This window comes from Cetorhinus maximus, chromosome 5 (genome assembly GCF_964194155.1).
Source record: "Cetorhinus maximus chromosome 5, sCetMax3.hap1.1, whole genome shotgun sequence".
Taxonomy (NCBI): Eukaryota; Metazoa; Chordata; class Chondrichthyes; order Lamniformes; family Cetorhinidae; genus Cetorhinus; species Cetorhinus maximus.
Genome location: NC_135883.1, coordinates 70018318 through 70041417, shown reverse-complemented (window position 1 = coordinate 70041417; position 23100 = coordinate 70018318). Strand labels below are relative to the sequence as shown.

The 23100-nt window shown below is 43.0% G+C and overlaps 1 protein-coding gene across 2 annotated transcripts in view; it reads left to right on the top strand.

Annotated features, from left to right (window-relative positions):
- Positions 1–23100, top strand: part of gpr137ba (G protein-coupled receptor 137Ba) — a 55958-nt gene that overhangs the window by 13778 nt on the left and 19080 nt on the right. For both annotated transcript variants that reach the window (XM_078541983.1, XM_078541984.1), the window contains exons 2-4: positions 15774–15823; positions 17221–17443; positions 21812–21961. In XM_078541983.1, the coding sequence (XP_078398109.1) occupies positions 15774–15823; positions 17221–17443; positions 21812–21961 (423 nt within the window). The remainder of the gene's footprint in view (positions 1–15773; positions 15824–17220; positions 17444–21811; positions 21962–23100) is intronic.

Genomic DNA, 23100 nt, shown 5'->3' with positions numbered 1-23100 from the left:
TATATCAATGATTTGGATGTGGGGAGCAAATGTAATATTTCCAAGTTCGCAGATGATACAAAGCTAGGTGGGAATGTGCGTTGTTAGGAAGATGTAAAGTAGCTACAAGATGATTTGGATAACCTTAGTGAGTGGGCAAGAACATGGCGGATGGAATATAATATTGAAAAATGTGAGGTTATCTACTTTGGTAGAAGAAACAGATGTGCACAGTATTTCCTAGATGGTAAAGAGATTAGAAAGTGTAGGTGTACAAAGGGACCGGGTGTCCTTGTCCATAAGTCACTGAAAACTAACATGTAGGTGCAACAGGCAATTAGGAAGGCTAATGGAATGTTAGCCTTTATCACAAGAGGATTTGAGTACAGGAGTAGTGAAGCCTTGCTTCAATCATATAGAAGCTTGGTTAGACCATGCCTGGAGTACTGTGTACAGTTTTGATCCCCTTACCTCTGAAAGGATATTATTGCCATAGAGGGAGTGCAATGAAGGTTCACTAGACTTGTTCCAGGGATGGCGGGACTGTCTTATGAAGAGAGATTGGGGAAACTGGGCCTGTATTCTCTAGAGTTTCGAAGAATGAGAGATGATCTCATTGAAACCTACAAAATACTTAAAGGAATAGACAGGGTAGATGCAGGTAAGATGTTTCCCCTGGTTGGGGAGTCTAGAACCAGGGGACACAATGTCAAAATAAGGGGGATGCCACTTAGGACCGAGATGAGGAGAAATTTCTTTACTCAGAGGCTGTGAATCTTTGGAATTCTCTACCCCAGAGGGCTGTGGAAGCTCAGTCATTGAGTATGCTCAAAGCAGAGATTGATATTTAGAAATCTGTCAATGACATAAAGGGGTATGGGGATAATGTGGGGAAAAAGGCATTGAAGTCGATGATTAGTCATGATCATATTGAATGACAGAGCAGGCTCGATGGGCTGAATGGCCTACTTATGCTCCTATGGATGTGGGAAGGTGGATCACTGCAAAGATGGACATGTTCAGCAGCTTGGACTAGTGGAAACATGGGATGGGTTAATTGGAGGCAGGTTGTCATGTGATGAAACTTCCAGGAATACATCCAAATGGAATTAGCAATCCTAAAGAAGCAGTGAGAGCACAACTAAAGCTTTAGAAGGTAGCTGGTGTTGTAACAACAACAACTTATATTTATATAGCACCTTTAATGTAATAAAATGTCCCAAGGCGCTTTACAGGATAATTATAATGCAAAGTATGACACCAAACCACATAGGGAGATGTTAGGTCAGGTAAAAGCTTGGTTAAATAGGTAGGTTTTAAGAAGTGACATAAAGGAGGAAAGCGAGGCAGAGAGCCAGAGAGGAGTAGGGAGGGTATTCCAGAGCTTAGGGCCTAGGCAACTGATGGCACTGCCACGAATGGTAGAGCAATTAAAATTGGAATGCACAAGAAGCCAGAATTAGAGAAATGCAGATATCTCGGAAGGTTGTGGGGCTGGAGGAGATTAGAGATAGGGAGGGGTGAGGCAAGGGAATGGTGAGGCCATGGAGGAGAAAGAAGGGATGAGAATTTTTAAATCAAGATGTTGCTTAATTGGGAGCCAACATAGGTCAGTGAGCATAGGGGTGATGGGAACTGGGCTTACTATGAGTTAAGATACAGGCAGCAGAATTTTGGATGACTCCAACTTTACGGAGGGTAGAATGTGGGAGACCAGCCAAGAGTGCATTGGAATAGTCGAGCTGAGAGATAACAAAGGCATGAAGAGGCAGATGAGCTGAGACAGAGGAGAAGTCAGACAATGCTATGGAGGTGGGAATAGGTGGTTTTAGTGATGGCATGAATATGAGGATGGAAGCTCATTTCAGGGTTTCATTGCAAACAGACTGGCTTAATCTGAGAGTGTTGCCAGGGAGAGGGATGGATTCGGTAGTTAGGGAACGGAGTTTGGAGCGGGGACTGAAAGCAATGGATTAGTCCCTGTTCAAAAGCAGTCTAAAAGGAGTTTGTGCATGTCGGTGAGGTGGTAAACGATAGATTTATCGATAAAGCCAAGGTGCAGATATTGAGATCACACAACCCACAGACCAGGCAAACTCTGATCATGGTTTAATTTATTTAGTAAATCAAATCGGAAACCCAAGATGTGTCAGCCATTGTTCAGTAGCCAGCACTGTCCCCTCTGAGTCAAAGTCGTGGCTCCAAGGACCACTGTGCACATCATCCAAGCTGACATTCTGTATGCAGTAGTGAGGGAATACTGCACCATTGGTGGTACCATCTTGCAGGTAAGATGAAGTCCTGACTGGCCTCTCCGTTGAACACAAAAGGATTGTCTGTTGATTTATCAAATCACTGTTTGTGGGACTTTGCTGTGTGCAAATTGTGCCTCGCTCCCAACGTTGCAATATTGACTACATTTCAAAAATACCTAATTGGTTTCAAAGAGCTTTGAGATGCCCTGAAGACATGAAAGGCACTATATAAACAAAAGTCTTTCTTTATAGCCTGATTAAAGATTGAGCCATGTTTGAAAGCTTACTGAGTGAACACGAATTAAAGCTGTTCAAGTGACTGAGTCAACCTGCTTCATGTTAATCCTTTTATTACAAAGGATATTTTGTATTCCTTGCTAATTCAGGCAGTTCTAGCCAATCAGCTCTGGGAAAAAAAGCAGGTCAAGAAACATAGGTGAAAGAATGAAAGGACCAGTTTTTTTGAAAGAGTTCCCATGTAAAGTCACCAGGACAGGAGTGTTTATCAGGAAAAGAGCAGAAAATTGTGGGTATCGCATCCATGATTTCTTGAGGCTCAGAACAAATAAAAGACTTGCATTTCTATAGCACCTTTCACAAGTTCAGGACATTCCAAGGCTCTTTACAGCCAGTTCAGAAGCACAGTGACTGTTGTATTGCAGGGAAATGCAGCAGCCAACTTGCAAACAGTGAGTTCCCACAAATGGCAATTTGATAATAACCAGATAATCATTTTTCGGTGATGAGAGGGCAGATGAGGCTTCAATTTAATGTGTCATGCAGAAAATCCTTTTTACGCAGCAAGTGGTTAGGATCTGGAATGCAGTGACGAAGTGTGATGGAGGCAGATTTAATTATGGCTTTCAAAACGACATTGGATAATTATCTGAAGAGAGAAGATGCGGGCCTATGGGGAAAGGGTAGCGGGGTGGCACTAGCTGAGTCTCTCTTACAAAGAGCTGGCATGGGCTCAATAGTCTGTATGTTCTTAACCTTAATTTATACAATTAACAAGCTCTCCCTGATTTTACCACACTCCTACCACCCCACTGTGATCCCGGCTTGTGCGGGCCAGTAAAATTCTCTCCAGGGTTTCAGTACGGAGCAATGAAAGTCAAAAAGAACTTGTCAGCTGATTGAACCGAATCACAGAAATTCAGCAGCGTGCTTATAATTAATGGTAATTCTTTAGTTGGAACTGTTTACTGTCATCCTAGTTTGTTGGCCTTTCTCCAAATCCTTTTATATTCTTCCTTTTCAAATGCTTATCCAATTCCCTTCTAAATTACGTTAAAGCTTCTGCATCAATACCCACTTGTGTTAAAGAATTCAATATTCTAATAACTCTGTTTAAAATATGACTGGGAAAGCACAAGATCGCAAGGTAATTATAGATAAATTAGGCCATTCAGCTCATCTGATGTCACCCATCCAGAAAGATGTTACAGCTGGAAGAACTCTATTTACTATGTCCAGTCAGAGTCTATCCATCCTGCCTTCAATTCTCTCCAGGACTCTTCATCCTGCCTCCAGTGACTCCAGGTGAGCTTGGAGATCTGGATGAATTGTGTGTTCTCCTTCTCTGGTGCCACATCTTAATACCCTCTGTGTACAGATGCTGCTTATCTGTTCATAATAAGTATATTAAAAATATGCTTAAGACATGTAGTGAAGATACTAGAGAGTGAAGCACTAAGCTCTTGAGTACCTCAGATTTTAGTAGATCAGTCCACCATTGGAGGCCATACCATTAGCTGCCTAAGCCCTAAGCAATGGAATTTCCTCATAAATGTCTGCATCTCAATATCTCTTCCCTCCTTTAAAACATTCCTTAAAACATCCCTCTTTGACCATGCTTTGATCATCTGCTTTAATATCTCCTTTTGTGGGTTGGTGTCAAATTTTGTTTGATAATATTCCTTTGAAGTGCCTTGGGACATTTTATTATGTTAAAGTTGCTATATAAATACAAGTCGTTGTTCTTATCGGCTTATACCCCAGTCTGCCACCGAAGAGCACACTCTGAACTGTCTTAATAATTGCACAGATTTCCTGGTAGTTTAGATGCTGTAAACCAGTTTCACACCAATGGGCAATGTAAATCAGCAGACCAAAATCTCTCTCTAGGGGCCACTGGTGGATGCAATACATTTTTATGTTTTTTAAAAAAGGTGAAACAGTGGAGTAAGTTACATTATGGAAGTTCTAGGGCTTTCTATCTGGTCTCATTTATGAAGAATGATTACACACTTGGATATGGAGGCGGGCAGCATGTGTTGAACCTCATCAAGCAACAGCTAAATTATCAAGACAGGTTGCACAGACTAGGCTTGTATTCCCTCAAGAACAGAAGATTGAGGTCATCTAACTGACATTTTTGCTGTCGCCATCTTCTGCTCGGATCCACTTTTGGTGCACAGACTGATGAGCATCTGCAACCAGTTTAAACTGGCCTCAGCAGCCAAAGTAAACCGTGGCAACAGCAAGACCATGTTCTTTGGGAGCTGGGCTGACTGATCCTTTGCCCCTTCACTGTCAGTCAAGCAACCTGAAGGTGCTGAGGATATGATTCAGAAGGGCCGGGGCATGCGCTAAAAACTGGAAGGAGCGAGTAGCTAAGGTGAAACAAAAACTAGGCATGTGGGAGCAACACTCCGTCTCCATTGTGGTTAAGAACCTGCTGATCCGATGCGAGGTGATCTCGGTGTTGCTGTACATGGCACAGGCCTGGCCCATTCCTCACTCCTGTGCTGTGGTGGTTATCTGCACTATCTTCCATTTTATCTAGTGGTTGAAAATGGACCATGTTTGCAGGGACACATTGTACAAACCTGTAGATAAAGGAGGAGAAAAGGTACCCAACATCACCCTCATCCTGATGGCCACCTTTGTGTATGTCTGCATCAAGTTGTGTATAGACCCTTGGTATGCAAACACCAAGTGTCATTACATGCTGAGGTTCTACCTGTCCCCAGTGTTGCAAAGGATGGGTCTGGCCACATGGCCATGGAATGCTCCATTCAGTGGAGCTGTGCCGTACCAACTATCCCTCGTGGAAAACTGGCCAAAGGTGTTTTTCTGACTAAATAAGTCTACCAGGCAGTGGTCAGCACGTAATGTCCTCAAGGGCCTGTGGGAAAATAATGTTATGACCAGGAGAGAGGGAGTGTGCAGTTATTCTAGCCCCACTACTCCACAGGTTGTACCAATAGTTTAAAAGTTTAATTTACTCACTAATGTGGCTAATTGTTTATCTTCACTACTGGTACCCAGAATAAATGAGACTTTAACCAGGCTTCTTTCAATAAACAACAAACTTATTAGTTTATGATAAAACCGGTCTTGTCAAATAGAAAGGCAAAACTTATCAACATACAGTGTGGAATATGAAATTATATAAATCACTCTTTTCAGATACCGTAAGTCTCACACGCACGCGCGCACACACACACACACACACACACACACACACACATACGATTCCACCATAGGTTAAAAGTCAATGGTTCAAAGGCAAAGGATAGACACTGGAGTTCTTGAAATGGCGTCTGGGTATGTGGCTGGTCACTCAGCACTGATTCACAGAACAATCAATGGCTCTGGTACTGCTTTCCAGGCGGACTCATGGAATATTCGAGGGTTCTCTATTCCAGAATGTAGAGCATCTCAGGAGCAGCTTATATTCACTTCCAGCTGTGGACTGCAAAAGTCTGTTGTCTTCCTTCTCAAGCAGTTGGCCCTTCTCTTCTCAAAGCAAAACCAAAACCCACTTTTAAAACATAGTCTTCCAGGCATGGTTTTTTTCAGACCCAACAGACTCATGTGATGCCCTTTGTATACAGTCCACCCGGGTCAAGAGGTTGACAGTTTTTTTACAACTGCTGAATTACCCTTTCTTGTAAATGGATGCTTTTTCCAGGAATAGCAATCAGAGGGCTGCATTAACCCTTTAAGGATCAGTGTCATTTAAAACACAAATTCTCCCAGAATGCCCCAAGTCCTTGAAGGTGAATCATTTTGTGTGATTAAAGTGTTCATGACAATAGGATAGTGGATCCTGTTGGAAGGTTCCCTGAGCAGACTGTCAAAGTCATTTGGCAGAATGCTTCTTCACTATAATTTTTAAACAAGCAGCAGGATGTTGCTTGTTAGGTGATGAGAAAGGCCCTTCTCATCATATCCTCCCTGCATACTGGAAGTCTCACCCCCTCTGGACATTGCCCTCAAGATGGCTGTGGTGGAAAAGTGATTGTTGTCCACCTCCTTCTGGAATGTGTCCTTGCAAAGAAGGTCTGGAAAGAGATGTAGTGGTTTTTGTTGAGGTTCAGCCCGAGCAGTTCTGTGACACAGGACTTTGTGCTCTACAGGCTGTTTCCAGGGATGCACACTAGGATCAACATCAACTGTGGCTGAAGGACCATCAATTCGGTGAAAGACGCTCTTGGTCTGCCTGATACATACTGGTCTTCCAGTGTAAAGAGATGTCCATGACTGAATGTTGCAGACTGGCACATTCCAATGTCCAGGACTACGTGCTGAGGGACACACTAACGATTGGTGCAGCTGCTGCAGAGGCACCATGAAGAAAGGCCACCGTCTAAGATCTTTCAGCCATAGTACACTAAGGGGCTGGAAACTGTCGCACCCCTTGGGCTATATGCCTGACATGGAATGTATAGTGTAAATATCAAGAATATTGAAATTGTATTGAGGCACCTCAGAGAGGGACATCCTGTATGGAGACAAGTTGAATTTTATTGCGCTTCCTGTAACATTCGTTTTGAAATGCACTTTTGCAAATTTTATAAGGAATATTTTTGGAAAAAAAAATCTGACTGACATTTTAAGATAATTAAAGGATTTGACAGGGTAACTATTTCCTCCAGTGGGCATCGAAAACAAAGGGGCATAACCTTAAAATTAAAGATAGTGATGTCAGGAAGCACTCTTCTCACAAAGGGTAATGGAAATCTAGAACTCCCTCCCCCAAAAAGCTGTTGAGGCTGCTCTTAATTTTGAAATTTTCGATTAAGATTGATGGAATTTTGTTAGGTAAGGATATTAAGGGATATGAAACCAAGATGGGTAAATGGGATCGAGACGTAAATCTACCATAATATAATTGAATAGCAGAGTAAGTTCAAGGGGCTGTCTGGCTTCCTCTTCCTCTGGTATCTTCAGAAGAGGGGAGGTGTGGTAATCTGAGGTGCAATACAGCTTTAAGAGAATGTAAGCAGATTGACCTCATGATTGCATTACCCAGTTGCTTTGTAGCATGGGCTACAGTGTTAATGAATAATTTTTGTTTGAGAAGCACACATATGTTACTGCTCTGTCACTTGTGTTAATAAACAGCATGTGCTTCATCTTACACTGGTCTCTCCGTCTGCAGTATCTTGTTTACCAACTCACTCACCAGCAGATGGGTGTGCAGCCAAGTTTGCTGAGCAAAGCAACCCTGCAGAAGGAACATAACAACTGGCGACGAGGCAAAACATGACCAGTCGACGGCACCAAAGAAAGCCGCAAAAATTAAACAGAAGTAAATCAGCCTTGCTTTGCAAGGCGATTGTAAGTACATCCTTCATCATATTCACTGAAGTTATCGCCCTCCAGTGTGCCACAGCTTGGCCGTATTGAACCGTTTGATCAGACCACCAATGACTGGTCACATTATATTGAACGCCTCACGTTCTTCTTTTTGACCAATGACATATCGGGGAAGGAGAAGAGGCAAGCGATGACATGTGGCAGTAAAACATATGGCCTAATTTGTAGTCTAACAGCACCCTATGCCCCAGTTTCCAAGAGCTTTGAAGAGTTGGTGAATCTTGTGAAAAGTCATTTTCAGCCGAAACCCTCGGTAACAGCGCAGCGTTTAAAATTTAATTCAAGGAGAGACAGTCGCTTGCCAAGTAGCAGCCTTAAAACAACTGACAGAGCATTGTGAGCTTGGGACGTTGATTATTGACATGTTAAGAGGCCGATTAGTATGTGGGATTAACGAAGAAGCCATTCAAGAAAGGCTGTTGTCAGAAATGAATTTAGACTTCAGCAAGGCGCTGGAGTTGGCGCCTGCAATGGAAAGCGCAGTCAGGGATTCAGAAGCAACCAAGGGAGCACAAAATGGCACCATTCTTCGCGTAAGGAGGGAGACACGGTTAGAAATGGAGCAGAAGTGCAGGGCTCCGCGGAAAGGCAGGAAACAGCCACCATTAACAGACCAGCAAAAAGCAATGGTTTAACAGAAAAAACCTACATTAATAATGGCAGAATTGGAACCAGACAGCCTACAAACAAACGACAATTTATAAGAATTGAGTGTTTCTACTGCCATCGCAATGGGCACATTATGCGATATTGTAAAGACACATTAAAACAAAACTTTAAACAGAAAGGTAGAAATCATGAAATCGACATAATAGAGGAACCAGAAGAAACAGGTTAGATATTTACTCACTACACAACTTGAAAATGGGTAAAACAGAGCCAATCTACATGACAGTGGAAGCCAACATGAAACCCATCCGAATGGAGGTGGATACAGGGGCATCCACGCAGTTATAGGGGAACATCCGTTCAAATATCTGAATGGAGGAGACCGCTCACTAAATCTGGAAAATTCAGATGCTAAATTAAAGATGTATACTGGTTAAGTCATACGAGTGGGAGGTGGTTTATGCAAGGCTCCAGTACAGTATGGAAATCAGTCTGTTAATTTATCCTTGATAGTGGTAGCAGGGAAGGGTCCAAGTCTACTTGGTTGGAACTGGTTTAAGGAAATAAAGTTGGCGTGGACTGAGATTTTTCAATTCTGAATGAAAGATCTGCAAGAATAATTACAGAAATATGCCTCTACGTTCAGGGAAGAGCTCGGGAAGATTAAGGGGCTGCAAACTAAAATCCACGTGGGTCCTGAGGCAACCCCCAGATACCTGAAGGCGAGGCCAATCCCTATGCATTATGAGGGAAAGTTGATGTCGAATTAGACAGGCTGGAAAGGTTGGGAGTCTTACAACCTGTACAATTTTCCAACTATGGGCAGCACCCATAGTTCCAGTAATAAAGCCTGACCAGAGTTTGCGAATATGCAGGAACCACAAGTTGACCATTAACAAAGTGGCCAGACTTGACAGGCATCCTATACCAAAAATTGATGAATTGTACTCCAAGCTGGCAGGGGGAACAGCATATTCGAAATTCAACATGAGCCACACTTACCAGCAAGTCGAGCTAGAAAAGGCCTCTCAGGATTTTGTGACTATCAACATGCATAAGGGGTTTTACCAATACACCATTATACCAATATACCATTTTCCAATGGACAATGGAAAATTCGCTTCAAAGACGTGTGGTGGTTTATCTCAATGATGTCCTAGTAACAGGACTAACTGATGAAGAACACCTGGCTAACCTGGAAGAGGTATTGAAGCATTTCTCACAAGTCGAAGTAAGTTTGAAAAGAGAAAAATGTATCTTCCAAGCAAAAGAAGTGATTTACCTGGGTCATCGGGTAAACTTGCAGAGCCTTCACCCAGTAAAAGACAAGGTGAGAGCAATTCGTGAGGCGCCAGCACTGAAAAATGCCATAGAACTCGAGTCCTTCTTGGGAATGATTAACTCTTATGGCCATTTTCTCACAAATTTGTCAACAGTACTGGCTCCATTATACGGTTTGCTCAAGAAAAACCACAGGTGGACTTGGCAAGCTCCACAACAAGAGACAGTAAAGCAGTTGCTACATTCATGGGCCCTGTTGGTACATTTCGACCCAAAGAAATAATTGATTTTAACCTGCGATGCCTCCCCTTACGGAGGAGAGGCAGTACTGTCCCACCGGATGGCAGATGGCTCCGAACGGCCCATTGATTACGTCTCAAGAACACTCAATGTGACAGAACAAAGATACTCACAAATAGAGAAAGAAGGCTTATCCATTACATTTGGCATTAAGAGGTTCCACCAATACGTTCATGGTCGCCACTTCACCATTGTATCTGACCACAAGTCACTACTAGGCTTGTTTGGAGAAGATGAGGCAATACCCCCAATCACCTCAGCATGCACCCAAAGGTGGGCACTGATTCTAGCTGCTTACGAATACACTTTTATCCACCAGCAGGGAAGCCAGATTGCCAATGCCAACGCAATGAGCCGATTACCCCTAAAAGACAGCAATGTGAACGTCCCAATTCCTCAAGAACTTGTCCTGTTATTAAACTTTCTGGATTCGTCACCAGTACATGCCAACCAAATAAGAGAGTGGACAAACTGTGATCCAGTTTTGACTCACATAAGGGAACAAGTCTTACAGGGATGGTCTAACAAGCCAAAGTCGGATGAAATGATGCGCTATTTTAACAGGAGATACAAGCTCACCTGCCAGGATGGCATCTTACTGTAGGGAGCAAGAGTCATTGTGTCTCCGAGAGTAAGAAAGCCATTATTGACCGAATTGCATAGTGCTCACCCTGGCATCTCTAGAATGAAAATGTTGGTGCGTAGCTACTTATGGTGGCCAGGGATGGATACAGAAATCAAAAACTTAGTCAAGAGCTGCATACAGTGCCAACAGGTACAGGAATTGCCCCCTTCTGCTCCATTGCATCGCTGGGAATGGCCAGTAAGGCCATGGGTCCGCCTCCACGTTGACTACATGGGGCCTTTTTTGGGCACAATGTTCCTTTTAATTATAGACACTCACTCGAAGTAGATTGATGTAGATGAGGTGAGATCACCCACATCTGCTGCCACCATAGACAGATTGCATCAGAGTTTTGTGATACACGGGTTACCAGAGATAATAGTGTCTGATAATGGAACGGCATTCACCAGCAGGGAATTCCAGAGATTTACAGGCCTCAGTGGCATAACAGATGTCACAACCTTGCCATACCGCCCTGCATCCAATGGGTTGGCCGAGAGGGCAGTCCAGACCTTCAAGTCCGGAATGAAAAACTGGATGGAGACTCTATTGCAGCTAGATTATCATGTTTCCTACTTAGCTATAGGATTATGCCACACACGACCACCGGAATTGCCCCCCGCAGAGTTATTGATGAAGGGACGTCTCAGGATACGTTTGAGTCTCATAAGGCCCAATTTAGGGGGAAGTGTAGAGAGAAGTCAGGAGGTCCATAAAAATGGACATGATTACCACAGTCATGAAAGAAACTTCACTGTTGGAGACACAGTTTTTGCAAAGAACTTTGGAGATGGGCCGAAATGACTATCAGGTGAAGTCAGTGCGGTGACAGGACCCCTTTCTTATCACATATCGGTTGAAAGTCGGATAATCAGGAGACATGTAGATCACCTCAGGAAAAGGAAAACAGATCTACAGGAAAGGATGCGCCAAGCATTCCCATTTGAGTCTACACCACATGTGGAAGGAACTCCACTTGGTTTGGAAGTGCCTGTAGGATCTGTTGAGCCTGAGAGAGTTGAAGAAACAAACTTACAGGTTCCCACTGGAGACCCTAGTGGACAGATAACTCCTGAGAGGGAGGCCTCGGATAAACCATCCATAGTCGTAGGACTACAATGTTCGACACGTTTGAAGAGGCCTCCAGAGAGACTGGATTCATAAATAATTTATTTACGTAAATAGTTGATACATTATAAAGATTGTAAATTGTACTTTCAAGTAAAGGGGGAGGGACGTGGTAATCTGAGGTGCAATACACCTTTAAGAGAATGTGAGCAGATTGACCACGTGATTGTATTACCCAATTGCTGTGTAGCACGGGCTACAATGTTAATCAGTTGTCTAGAATAGGGTCTGGTTTGAGAAGCACATGTGTTAGTGTCTGTTACTTGAATAAGTAAACATGTGCTTCATCTTACATTGCTCTCTGGGTCTGCAGTATCTTGTTTACCAACACACTCACCAGTAGATAGGTGTGCAACCATGTTCACTGAGCAAAGCGACCCTACAGAAGGAACACAACAGGATGGGATTGGGAAAATAAAATACTAAAATATATTTCATAGGTAACTGAGTTTGAGAAAAGCAACTTTAAATAAGGTATTTTGAATCTTAGGTTATTGTAGCTTATGTTGTTTCAGTTAACAATTTCAGGCAAATATTAGTTTCTAACCATAGTAAGTTGTTTCCTTTAATGTGAGAAGTGTCATGTTATTTGTAGCTCAGTTTGTATAAAGCAAGCTCCCTGGAGAAATTTCTGAATAAGATGGTTTGTAAGATAAGGTGACTCCAGGTTAAGGCTCCACCTCTACTCTAAAATGGCTGTACAAGTTAGCCTGGGGTAGGGAAGACCAGTAGAGGAGTTTTATTCAAAGTCTTGTAAATTTATATCACTGTAATCTCACATAGTCATTATACAGCCAGATCACTCTTTTTTTTAAACCCCTCAGTATAGATCAGGTACTCCCTTTGTAGTTGATTTGAATAGTGTCCATTGTCTTGCGTTCAATTAAAACTGACATTAAAATATCCAGTGGGAGCCTCAATCACTAGGAGCATGTTGGAAATCACAAAGCATTCCCAAGATTTTGTATCTGTTTTTGGTGAATGAATAAAGTGCACCAATCTGTGTCATCAGGGCAGGTTTTAACTAGTTGGGCAAAGGAGAAGGAAAATCAGTTCACAAGGTGCTGATGTCCCCATTTCAGGTGCACTTAAATTCTGCCAGCTGATGACCAAAAGAAACTTCATCATATAGGGGGTCAAACTCCATATCATAATTTTTCACCTTACTAACCTCATCTCTCCTCCATCTCACTCAACTATCCTCAGTATCCCCAATGGTCAGTATGCTTGCTTGAGTCAGAAGGCTGCAGGGTCAAGTGCCTCTCCAGAAACTTAAGCAAAAAATCTAGGATGACACTGTTGTGCAGTACTGAGGGAGTGCTGCACTGTCAGAGATGCCATCTTTGGTTCAAACATGTCGGCCCCTTAAGCTGAATGTAAAAGATCCTTTGGAAATCCTGTTAAAAAAGCAGGGGAGTTCTCCCTGGTCTCCTGTCCAATATTAATCCCTCAAACAACATCTGTTATCTGATCATTGCCACTGCTGTTTGTGAGATATTGCTGTGAGAAAAGTAGCTGCTGCATGACAGCAATGACCACACTTCAAAAGTACTTAAGATAAAAGCAAAAAACTGCAGATGCTGGAAATCCAAAACAAAAATAAAAATACCTGGGAAAACTCAGCAGGTCTGACAGCATCTGCGGAGAGGAACACAGTTAATGTTTCGAGTCCGTATGACTCTTCAACAGAACTAAGGAAAAATAGAAAAGAGGTGAAATATAAGCTGGTTTAAGTGGGGGGGTGGGACAGGTAGAGCTGGATAGAGGGCCAGTGATAGGTGGAGATTGCCAAAAGATGTCATAGACAAAAGGACAAAGAGGTGTTGAAGGTGGTGATATTATCTAAGGAATGTGATAATAGGTGACATTAAGGGTAGAAAGCAGGACGAGCAAGGTACAGATAGCCCTAGTGGGGGTGGGGTGGGGGGGAAGGGTTCAAAATAGGCTAAAAGGTAGAGATAAATCAATGGATGGAAATACATTTAAAAATAATGGAAATAGGTGGGAAAAGAAAAATCTATATAAATTATTGGAAAAAAGGGGAATAGGAAAGGGGGTGGGGATGGAGGAGAGAGTTCATGATCTAAAATTGTTGAACTCAATATTCAGTCCGGAAGGCTGTAAAGTGCCTAGTCGGAAGATGAGGTGCTGTTCCTCCAGTTTGCGTTGAGCTTCACTGGAACAATGCAGCAGGCCAAGGTCAGACATATGGGCATGAGAGGAGGGTGGAGTGCTGAAATGGTAAGTGACAGGGAGGTCTGGGTCATGCTTGCGGACAGACTGAAGGTGTTCCGCAAAGCGGTCACCCAGTCTGTGTTTGGTCTCTCCAGTTTAGAGGAAACCGCATTGGGAGCAACGAATGCAGTAGACTAAATTGAGGGAAGTGCAAGTGAAATGCTGCTTCACTCGAAAGGACTGTTTGGGCCCTTGGACGGGGAGGAGAGGGGAAGTAAAGGGGCAGGTGTTGCACCTTCTGTGGTTGCATGGGAAGTTGCCGTGGGAGGGGGTTGAGGTGTAGGGGGTGATGGAGGAGTGGACCAGGGTGTCCCGGAGGGAATGATCCCTGCGGAATGCTGCTGGGGGGGGTGAAGGGAAGATGTGTTAGGTGGTGGCATCATGCTGGAGTTGGCGGAAATGGCGGAGGATGATCCTTTGAATGCAGAGGCTGGTGGGGTGATAAGTGAGGACAAGGGGGACCCTATCACGGTTCTGGGAGGGAGAGGAAGGTGTGAGGGTGGATGCACAGAAGATGGACCGGACATGGTTGAGGACCCTGTCAACCACCGTGGGTGGAAAACCTCGGTTAAGGAAGAAGGAAGACAAGTCAGAGGAACTGTTTTTGATAGTGGCATCATCAGAACAGATGCGACGGAGGCGAAGGAACGAGAGAATGGGATGGAGTCCTTACAGGAAGCGGGGTGTGAGGAGCTGTAGTCGAGGTAGCTGTGGGAGTCGGTAGGCTTGTAATGAATATTTGTGGACAGTCTATCACCAGAAATTGAGACAGTGAGGTCAAGGAAAGGAAGGGAAATGTCAGAGATGGACCATGTGAAAATGATGGAGGAGTGGAAATTGGAAGCAAAATTAATAAAATTTTTCCAGGTCCAAACGAGAGCATAAAGCAGCAATAAGTACTTCAAAAGTACTTATTTGGTGTAAAGCACTTTGGGACGCCTGAGGCTGTGAAAAGTCATATAAATAGAAATGCAAATATTTCTTTACCTCAGAATATATTACAAAAGACAGGTCTATCTTCCGAGTGGACCATCACTAGCTAGGTATCTTTTTTTGTAACTGATAACAAGATTTGATAGAAGTTTACAAAATTATGAGGGGTATAGACAGAGTAAATGCGAGTAGGATCTTTCCACTTAGATTAGGAGAGATAAACACGAGAGGACATGGCTTTAGGGTGAAAGGGGAAAGGTTTAGGGGGAACATTAGGGGGAACTTCTCCACTCAGAGAGTGGTGAGAGCGTGGAACGAGCTACCATCTGACGTGGTAAATGCGGGCTCACTCTTAAGTTTTAAGAATAAATTGGATAGATACATGGATGGGAGAGGTCTGGAGGGTTATGGACTAGGTGCAGGTCAATGGGACTAGTGGAATAATATTTCGGCACAGACTAGAAGGGCCCAAAGGCCTGTTTTCTGTGCTGTAGTGTTCTATGGTTCTATAATTTGATTGTAAGAAAAACAATTCTCCTGTCAATACCAAAAACTTATTTGTTGCAGTTGTCAGTTCTTCAATAAATGATCATAGAGCCTAAATCAGCTTTGTATGATGAAACAAATGAAACTGCTTCTATATCAGCTACTTGATCCATTAATAGTGTTGGAGTATTTGACCTGTGAATGTTTAAGCGAATTTGTAACTGTCCAGATATATGTCAATCTATTTGGTCAATGTTAATAACAGTATTCAAGTAAAATAAATTCAAATATTGCAAAGTGTAAATAGTTAAACAGTTTATTTTATATTCCAGGTGATTTTCAAAGCAAAATCCAAGTACTGCCCAGAGCTTCAAAAATACAGGTAAGATCAGTCTATACTTTATTACCACTATATAGGAGTCCTAATCTACACTAATACCATTATATAGCAATCAGTCCACAATCTATTATTATTAGAAAGTACAATTTACATTTTATTACTATTATATAGTATAGTTGCAGTGTACACTCTATAACTGTTATGTAGTAGTCACAATCTAGACTCTATTGCCATGATATAATAGTCAGTCTATATTACCATTATATAGTGGTCACAGTCTATAATTAACATTACAGTATAGTGAGTTACAATCTATATTACCACTATATAGTACAGTTACACTCACTCACTTTTCCAGAACCACTTCATCCAATTCGGGGTCGCAGGGAGTCAAAGCCTATCTCAACAGGTAATGGGCACTAAGCAGGGTACACCCAGGACAGGACACCAATCCATCACAGGCCACACACTCACACAGAAACAGGGAGACAGTTTACCGTAGCCAATCCACATAACCAGCATGTCTTTGGACGGTAGGAGGAAACCAGAGCACCTGGAGGAAACCCACACAGACACAGGGAGAACGTGGAAACTCCACACAGACAAACACACCCGAGGTCAGGATCGAATCTACCTAGCAGCGGTAACCACTGCACCCTAATACAGTTACGGCATACCTTAAATTAGTTAACAGATAACATCTTATTTATGCAAGCTGAGAGGAGTCATTTAATTTAATGTTATTATGAAGATCATATTCTGATGGAATTAAGAGAGCTATTTGAACAAATATGCTTTATAAATATTACATGTTGATAATGCAACAACATTTATATAGGACTACTAATGTAGGAAAACATCCCAAGGCCCTTCAGAGGAGCAAACACAATTTGGCACTGAGTCACATGAAGCGATATCAGGGCAAGTGACCAAAAGTTTGGTCAAATTATAAGGTGGAGAGGTGGAGAGATTTAGGGAGAGAATTTCAGAACTCAGGGCCCAGACTGCAAAAATGACAGCCACCAATAGGGGAGTGAAAATTGCAGGTGCGCAAGTGGCTGGAATTGGAGAAGTGCATTGACCTTGGAGGGTTGTGGGGCTGCAGGTTAGAGAGATAGGGAATGGTGAGGTCATGGAGGGATTTGAACATAGGACAAGAATTTTAAATTGAAAAATGTTACTGGACCGTGGGGTCAATCTAGTTCAATAAACAGCGTGGTGATGAGTTGATGGGACTTGGTGCAATTTAAAATATGGGAGGCCAAGTTTTGGATGACCTTAAGTTTATGGAGGGTATAGGATAAGGAGCTGGCCAAAGCTTTGGAATAGCTAAGCCTGGGTATGATAAAAGCTTGGATGAGGATTTCAGCAGCAGATGGGTGAGACAGCTTCTATCAATGTTGAAGTCATGTCGAATTAATGTTTCTTTTCTATTCTAGGCTGCCCCTTCAGCTGATTTTCCTGCTAGCCAGTCTCCTATTCCTTGTGGTAAACTTGACATGTGCATTGCTTGTGAAGATCATGCACTCCGAAACAAAGACCATTGTGTTTGTCCGTGTAGCAATCAATGATACCTTTTTTGTGCTGTGTGCAATCTCACTGTCTGTGAGTCTCTACAAGATTGCTAAAATGTCCCTCGCCAATATATATTTAGAATCTAAGGTTTGTTTTCCTATACAAAGTCATGGGTTAGAAATGACCTCATTTTCCTGTTAAGATTTTACAAGACGTGTTCTTCTGATCATTTTCTATCTCTTCAGAAATGAATTATATACAAAAACAATGACCTCAAGTCATGGTGTTTCAGTGGAAATGAATCAATTGATAACAGTGTTGACATCTTATATATGGGGGGGTGGGGGGCGGGGTTGCAGGTGGAGAGTCACAGACAGTGGTCCAGTGTAAGATCTCATTGAAATGGTTCCGATTGCAGTTTTACAATTTTAGTTACTGCAGTTGGATGTTTCGTAACCAGATTTAACTAGAATGAACTGATACAGACTGTGCTAATTTGTTTGAAAAAACAACCTATTGGGATTAATACTGAATACATCTTTTATGCCTGGCTGTGTGTTAGAACTTCTAAGTAGATGTCCAATACCATCTCCTCAGATCACAATGACCTTTGGTTTGCATCTATAAAGTGGTCAGTTCTCACACTTTATGATTCTAAACCTAGGAATATTAAATCCCTATCTCAGGACTATGTTTCAGCAGTGAGTCAGGTATAATTATGACTGAAATTAAAACAGAAAATGCTGGAAATAACCAGCAGGTCTGGCAGCATCTGGGGAGAGTGAACCAAAGTTAATATTTCAGGTTGGCGACATTTCCACTGAACTGAGAAAAGTTAGAGATGATATAGGTTTTAAGCAATTAAGGTGGGGGGAGGTGGGGTGGAGGAATAAAGAACAAAAGGTAAGGCCTGGGACAATATAGGGTGGAAGGCAGGAGAGATTAAATGACAAAAAGGGCAAAATGGGTTCTTGGAATGACAATGGGACAAGGAACTAAAGATGTGTCTAGAGCAGGTGTCAATAGCAGAATTATGAATAGCTGCCTTCGGAAAGCAAAGAAAGGAAAACAAAAGTGAAAGAGAGAAAAACAAAACCAGAAAAGAAAAAGGAAACAAAACAGGGCCAGAGATTATAATCGAAAGTTGTTAAAATTCAATGTTGAATCCTGAAGGCAGTAAAGAGCCCAGTTGAAAGATGAGCTGCTGTTCCTCGAGTTTGTGTTAAGCCTCATTGGAACACTGCAACAGCCCAAGGACAGAAAGGGCTCCAAGGTAGAAAATTAAAATAACAGGTGATTGGAAGCTCAAGGTAACACTAATGGTCTGGATGGAGGTATGCCACAAAGCAATCACTCAATCTGTGTTGCCTCCCCAACCTAGAGGAGACCACCTCCTGAGTGGCTAATTTTAAATGGAAAGTAAATAGCTGTTTCGCCTGAAAGGAATGGCTGAGGCCTCTGACAGTGAGAAGGGAGAAGGTAAAAGAACAGGTATTGCATCTCCTGCGTTTGCATGAAAGGGTGTCATGGGAATGCTGGGAACGACTTGGGAGTGGACCAAGCTAACATGGAGAGAACAGTCCCTTTGGAATGCTGAGAGAGGAAGGGAGGGCAGATGTAATTATGATTGAATGTGATCAAAGAAAATAATTGAACCTACCAAGGTTGCAACCATAGCCTGTATCATCTCCCATAACCAAAAGAAACAAATGATTTGGGAACAAATATACAACTGTACTCAATTGGTTTTGTAGGCTCACCACTCTGATAGGCTCATTTAATTGCTTCATACTGGCAACACCTCAATTCCATTTTTGGGTACTGTCAACATGTCATACTCTATATCGTATAGTCAGGGCATGTTCCTTCCCTCTTCATGATCCCATCAGTATAATGAAACCAACATGTCAAACCCCTCAATTTGTGTCTTCACATATCTGCCAGCAGGATGATTTCCTATTGTATCATTTACATCCTGTTTGTTTTCTTAATTTTATCCATATTTTGGGACAAATTATTAGCTAAAGCAGCTCAAAGCCCTACTGCTCCCAGGAATACGTTGGATGTGCTCCCTTTTTATAACCATGAATGTTCAGGTGCAACATGCTGCTCAGGGCTCAAACTACCACCTATTGTGTCAAAAACTGCTCTAGCTTTTGAAATTCATTTGCAATGCAGTTAGAATGGTGAGCTGCTGCTTATTAACAAATCCCAACAATTATTCTGCCTCTTGTAACTCACTGTGAGAGCTGTTATGAGTCTTCCACTTGCTTCATTAGAGGTGGAGTCAGTAAGCCAGCAATGATTGGATTTATGTAGTCTGCACATTTGCAACATGTAGTGTGTTTATTGAAAACTACAAATCAATTGCATGGGAATTCAGAGCACTCCGGTTTTGCCTGGAATACAGAAGTATTCCATTCCTGATATTGACATGATTCATCTTGATGCATTCAGAATATTTTTTAAAATCTTAATTTTCTCCTTGAGTCATGAAGCAGTGTTGAAATCAACTCAGAATAAGTTTCAACACTGTCTCGATTGGAGTTCACTGCACTGAACTCCACCCGACCAAAACTCTACATTTACCAGAGCTCCCAAGCCGTAGTGAGTACAAAGTGAAGGAGGTCATGATAAATTTGTACATGCTGATGGCTAGGTTGCAGTTGGAGCACTATGTAAAATTCTGGGTGCTGTGCTATAGAAAGAACATTAAAGCGGGAGACAGCATACATTCAGCAGGATGATGCCAGAAGTAGGAAACTGGAGTTATGTGGAGAGATTTGAGATATAAAGGCTATTTCCACTGGAATTGAGATAGCTAATAAGCAATTTAATAGATGTTTTCAAAATTATAAAATGTTTGACTGGGTAAATAAGGAAGACTTTCTGTTTAACTTGACAGTGACGAGGGTCCAATTTAAAATTGTCGTTAAGTGAGGAGACTTAGACTTAATTCCTCCGGTCCCGTACGGGACAATGGGCAGCAAGACCCCGTCACCGGCTCTGGTCTATCGCAATTTTGTTCGCTCTAGCCCAGGTAGCGTCCCGCTCTTGAAGGTCTCCCTTAAATGTATTTTGCCAGGTCTTCTTTTGCCAGCCCTGTCATCATCTCCATCTGGTGGTGTCCATTCTGCCATTCTGTGCATCCAGGAGGCGAACTATGTGTCTTGTCAGTCTCAGTCATCTCTTCAACACAGTGTCCCACAGGCGCTTCTGACCAGTCCTCTGTAGCACTTCTCCGTTGGTGATGTTGCCTCTCCATGTGATGCCCAGGATGTTACAAGGTCGATGTCCTTGATGTCCTGTTGCCTGATGGTGATGGGAGGGCCTCGTTGCCATCCAGCCGTCACTGTCTTGGTCTTCTCGCAGCTTGGTGCCGCTACCCTCAAGACTGGTGGTCATTTCTTGGAGCACACGTTTTTCAGCAAGCGAGGTGATGTTGTCAGCGAAATCCAGGTCTGTCAACTGATGACGTTGTCACAGGATGCCAAAATCTGCACCCAGCATTGCCTTAGGCACCGCTGAAGCCGATCTCCAGCCTGGTTGGAAAAGGAGGAGAGTCGGACAAGGACCTAACGCCCTCATCCTGTAAAAACCCATCACTGCTACAGAAACAGCAAGAAGTAGCCATACCAGCAAAGCCCGGTGAAGAAAGGGCAGCACATCCGCGGATGTACATATGATGAGGATTGGATGAAAGCCGAAAGAAAGGCCGATCTTGACTAGCCCAATCTTCAACACCAAAACTATCACCAGAATTGGTAGCTGGAAAATCCAAACACTTCTCCAGTGTGGGAAAATGTCCCAGCTGCTGCGAGAAATGAGAACCTATTGACTTGGGCATCAGCGAGATGTGGTGGACAGGCCAAAGACGAATCAGCAGTGAGGGTGTGACCATCCTGTACTCCAGGCAGAAGTGAAGAGAGGTTGGGAGAAATTTCTTTACACAGAGAGTTATTGAATTGTGGGATCTTTTATTGCAGGGAGTGGTTGAGGCAGAGACCATTACATCTTTTAAAGGAGCAGTAGATTAATATTTGAAGTAGAAAGTGTCACATGAATCTGGGAATCGGTTAAATTTTGGGCTATTCCAATTAAGAGCCATCACTGCTGTAATGGGCAGAATGGCCTCCTGTGCTGCAAACTTCTATAGTTCCTTAGTGTCCCAACCTCATCAATCGCACGTGCATAACTCTCCATGCCAAACCATTCTTCTGACCTCTTGGAGAGGTCTACTAGTCTGTGTGGAACAATGCAAACTCACTTCTGTTAAAGAGAGAGGTAGGCTATTATTCCATCAGTTCAAGCTGGATTTAGATTCAGATCCCAGAGGTGTCAGAACAATGTGCAAACCTACAGCATCACCTAGTCCATAATATTTCACAAGAGGAAGCATTAATACATTTTCTGAATATTATTTGGTATTGAATATTACTATTTGTACATTTGAATGGAGATCTAAGAAGAAAAGTGTTGGGCATTAAAGATCCTCAATTGTGTTTGTATTTTCAGGGGACATCTCTGTGTCAGATTGTGGTGGTGGGAGTGTTAATTATATTACTGTACACATCAAGGGCCTGCTACAACTTGGTTGCTATCACACTCACCTCTTACAACCACATCAACATGTTTGATTATGACTGGTACAACGTGTCTGATCAGGTCAGTACTTTTTTGAATCAGGTAAGTCTGGAACTTCCATGGTTTTCCATATGATTTCATATAACCATACAGCACTGAAGGAAGCCATGTGATGCATCCTGCCTGTTTGACTCTTAACAAGACCTATTGAATTAGTCTCTCTCCCCTGCTCTTTCCCCATAGCCCTACAATTTTCAGGTATACAGGGGTATATCCAATTCCATTTTGAAAGTTACTGTTGAATCTTCTTCCACCACCCTTTCAGACAGTGTATTCCAGATTGTAGCAAATCATTGCGTAAAATGTCTCATCTTCCTTTAGTTCAGGCTTGTCCAACTCGCGACCCACAGGCCAGATGCAGCCCGTGAAGCCTCTATCGTGGCTCACGGAGCCAGTTTCCAAAATGATGGTAAGGTTGGTAAGTGGAGTGCAAGATTCTGCAAGGAGCTGCTCACCCACATTTGCTGCTGAGCTCATCAGCAGCGAACATGGGAGCAAAACAGTGTGTGATTGGAGGGGAAGCGAACAATGGTGAGTGTGGTTCTCGGGGGGGAGGAGGAGAGGGAGAGAGGAGAGAGAGAGGCTGGGTGGAAGGAAGGAAGAGGCTGGCTGCGGGGCCCTGGGTGAAGAGACAAACCGCTGGTGGGTGCGTGAGACAGAGCATGTGGAGAGAGAGAGAGTGAGAGAGAGTGTGTGTCAGTGTGTGTGTGTGAGGGGGAAAGTGTATGTGAGTGAGAGAGAGAGTGTGTGTTTCTGTGAGAGAGAGTGTGTGTGTGAGAGAGAGTGTGTGTCAGTGTGTGTGTGTGAGGGGGAAAGTGTATGTGAGTGAGAGAGAGAGTGTGTGTGAGTGTGTGTTTCTGTGAGAGAGTGTGTGTGTGAGAGAGAGTGTGTGTGTGTGTGAGTGAGAGACAGTGTATGTGTGAGTGAGAGACAGTGTGTGTGTGAATGAGAGAGTGTGTGTGAGTGTGTGAGTGAGAGTGTGTGAGTTAGAGAGTGTGTGTCTGTGTGTGAGAAAGTGTGTGAGTGTGTGTCTGTGTGCGAGTGAGACTGTGTGTGTGAGTGAGACTGTGTGAGAGATTGAGTGAGAGAGTGTGTGTGAGTGAGAGAGTGTGTGTGAGTGAGAGAGTGTGTGTGAGTGAGAGAGTGTGTGAGAGTGAGAG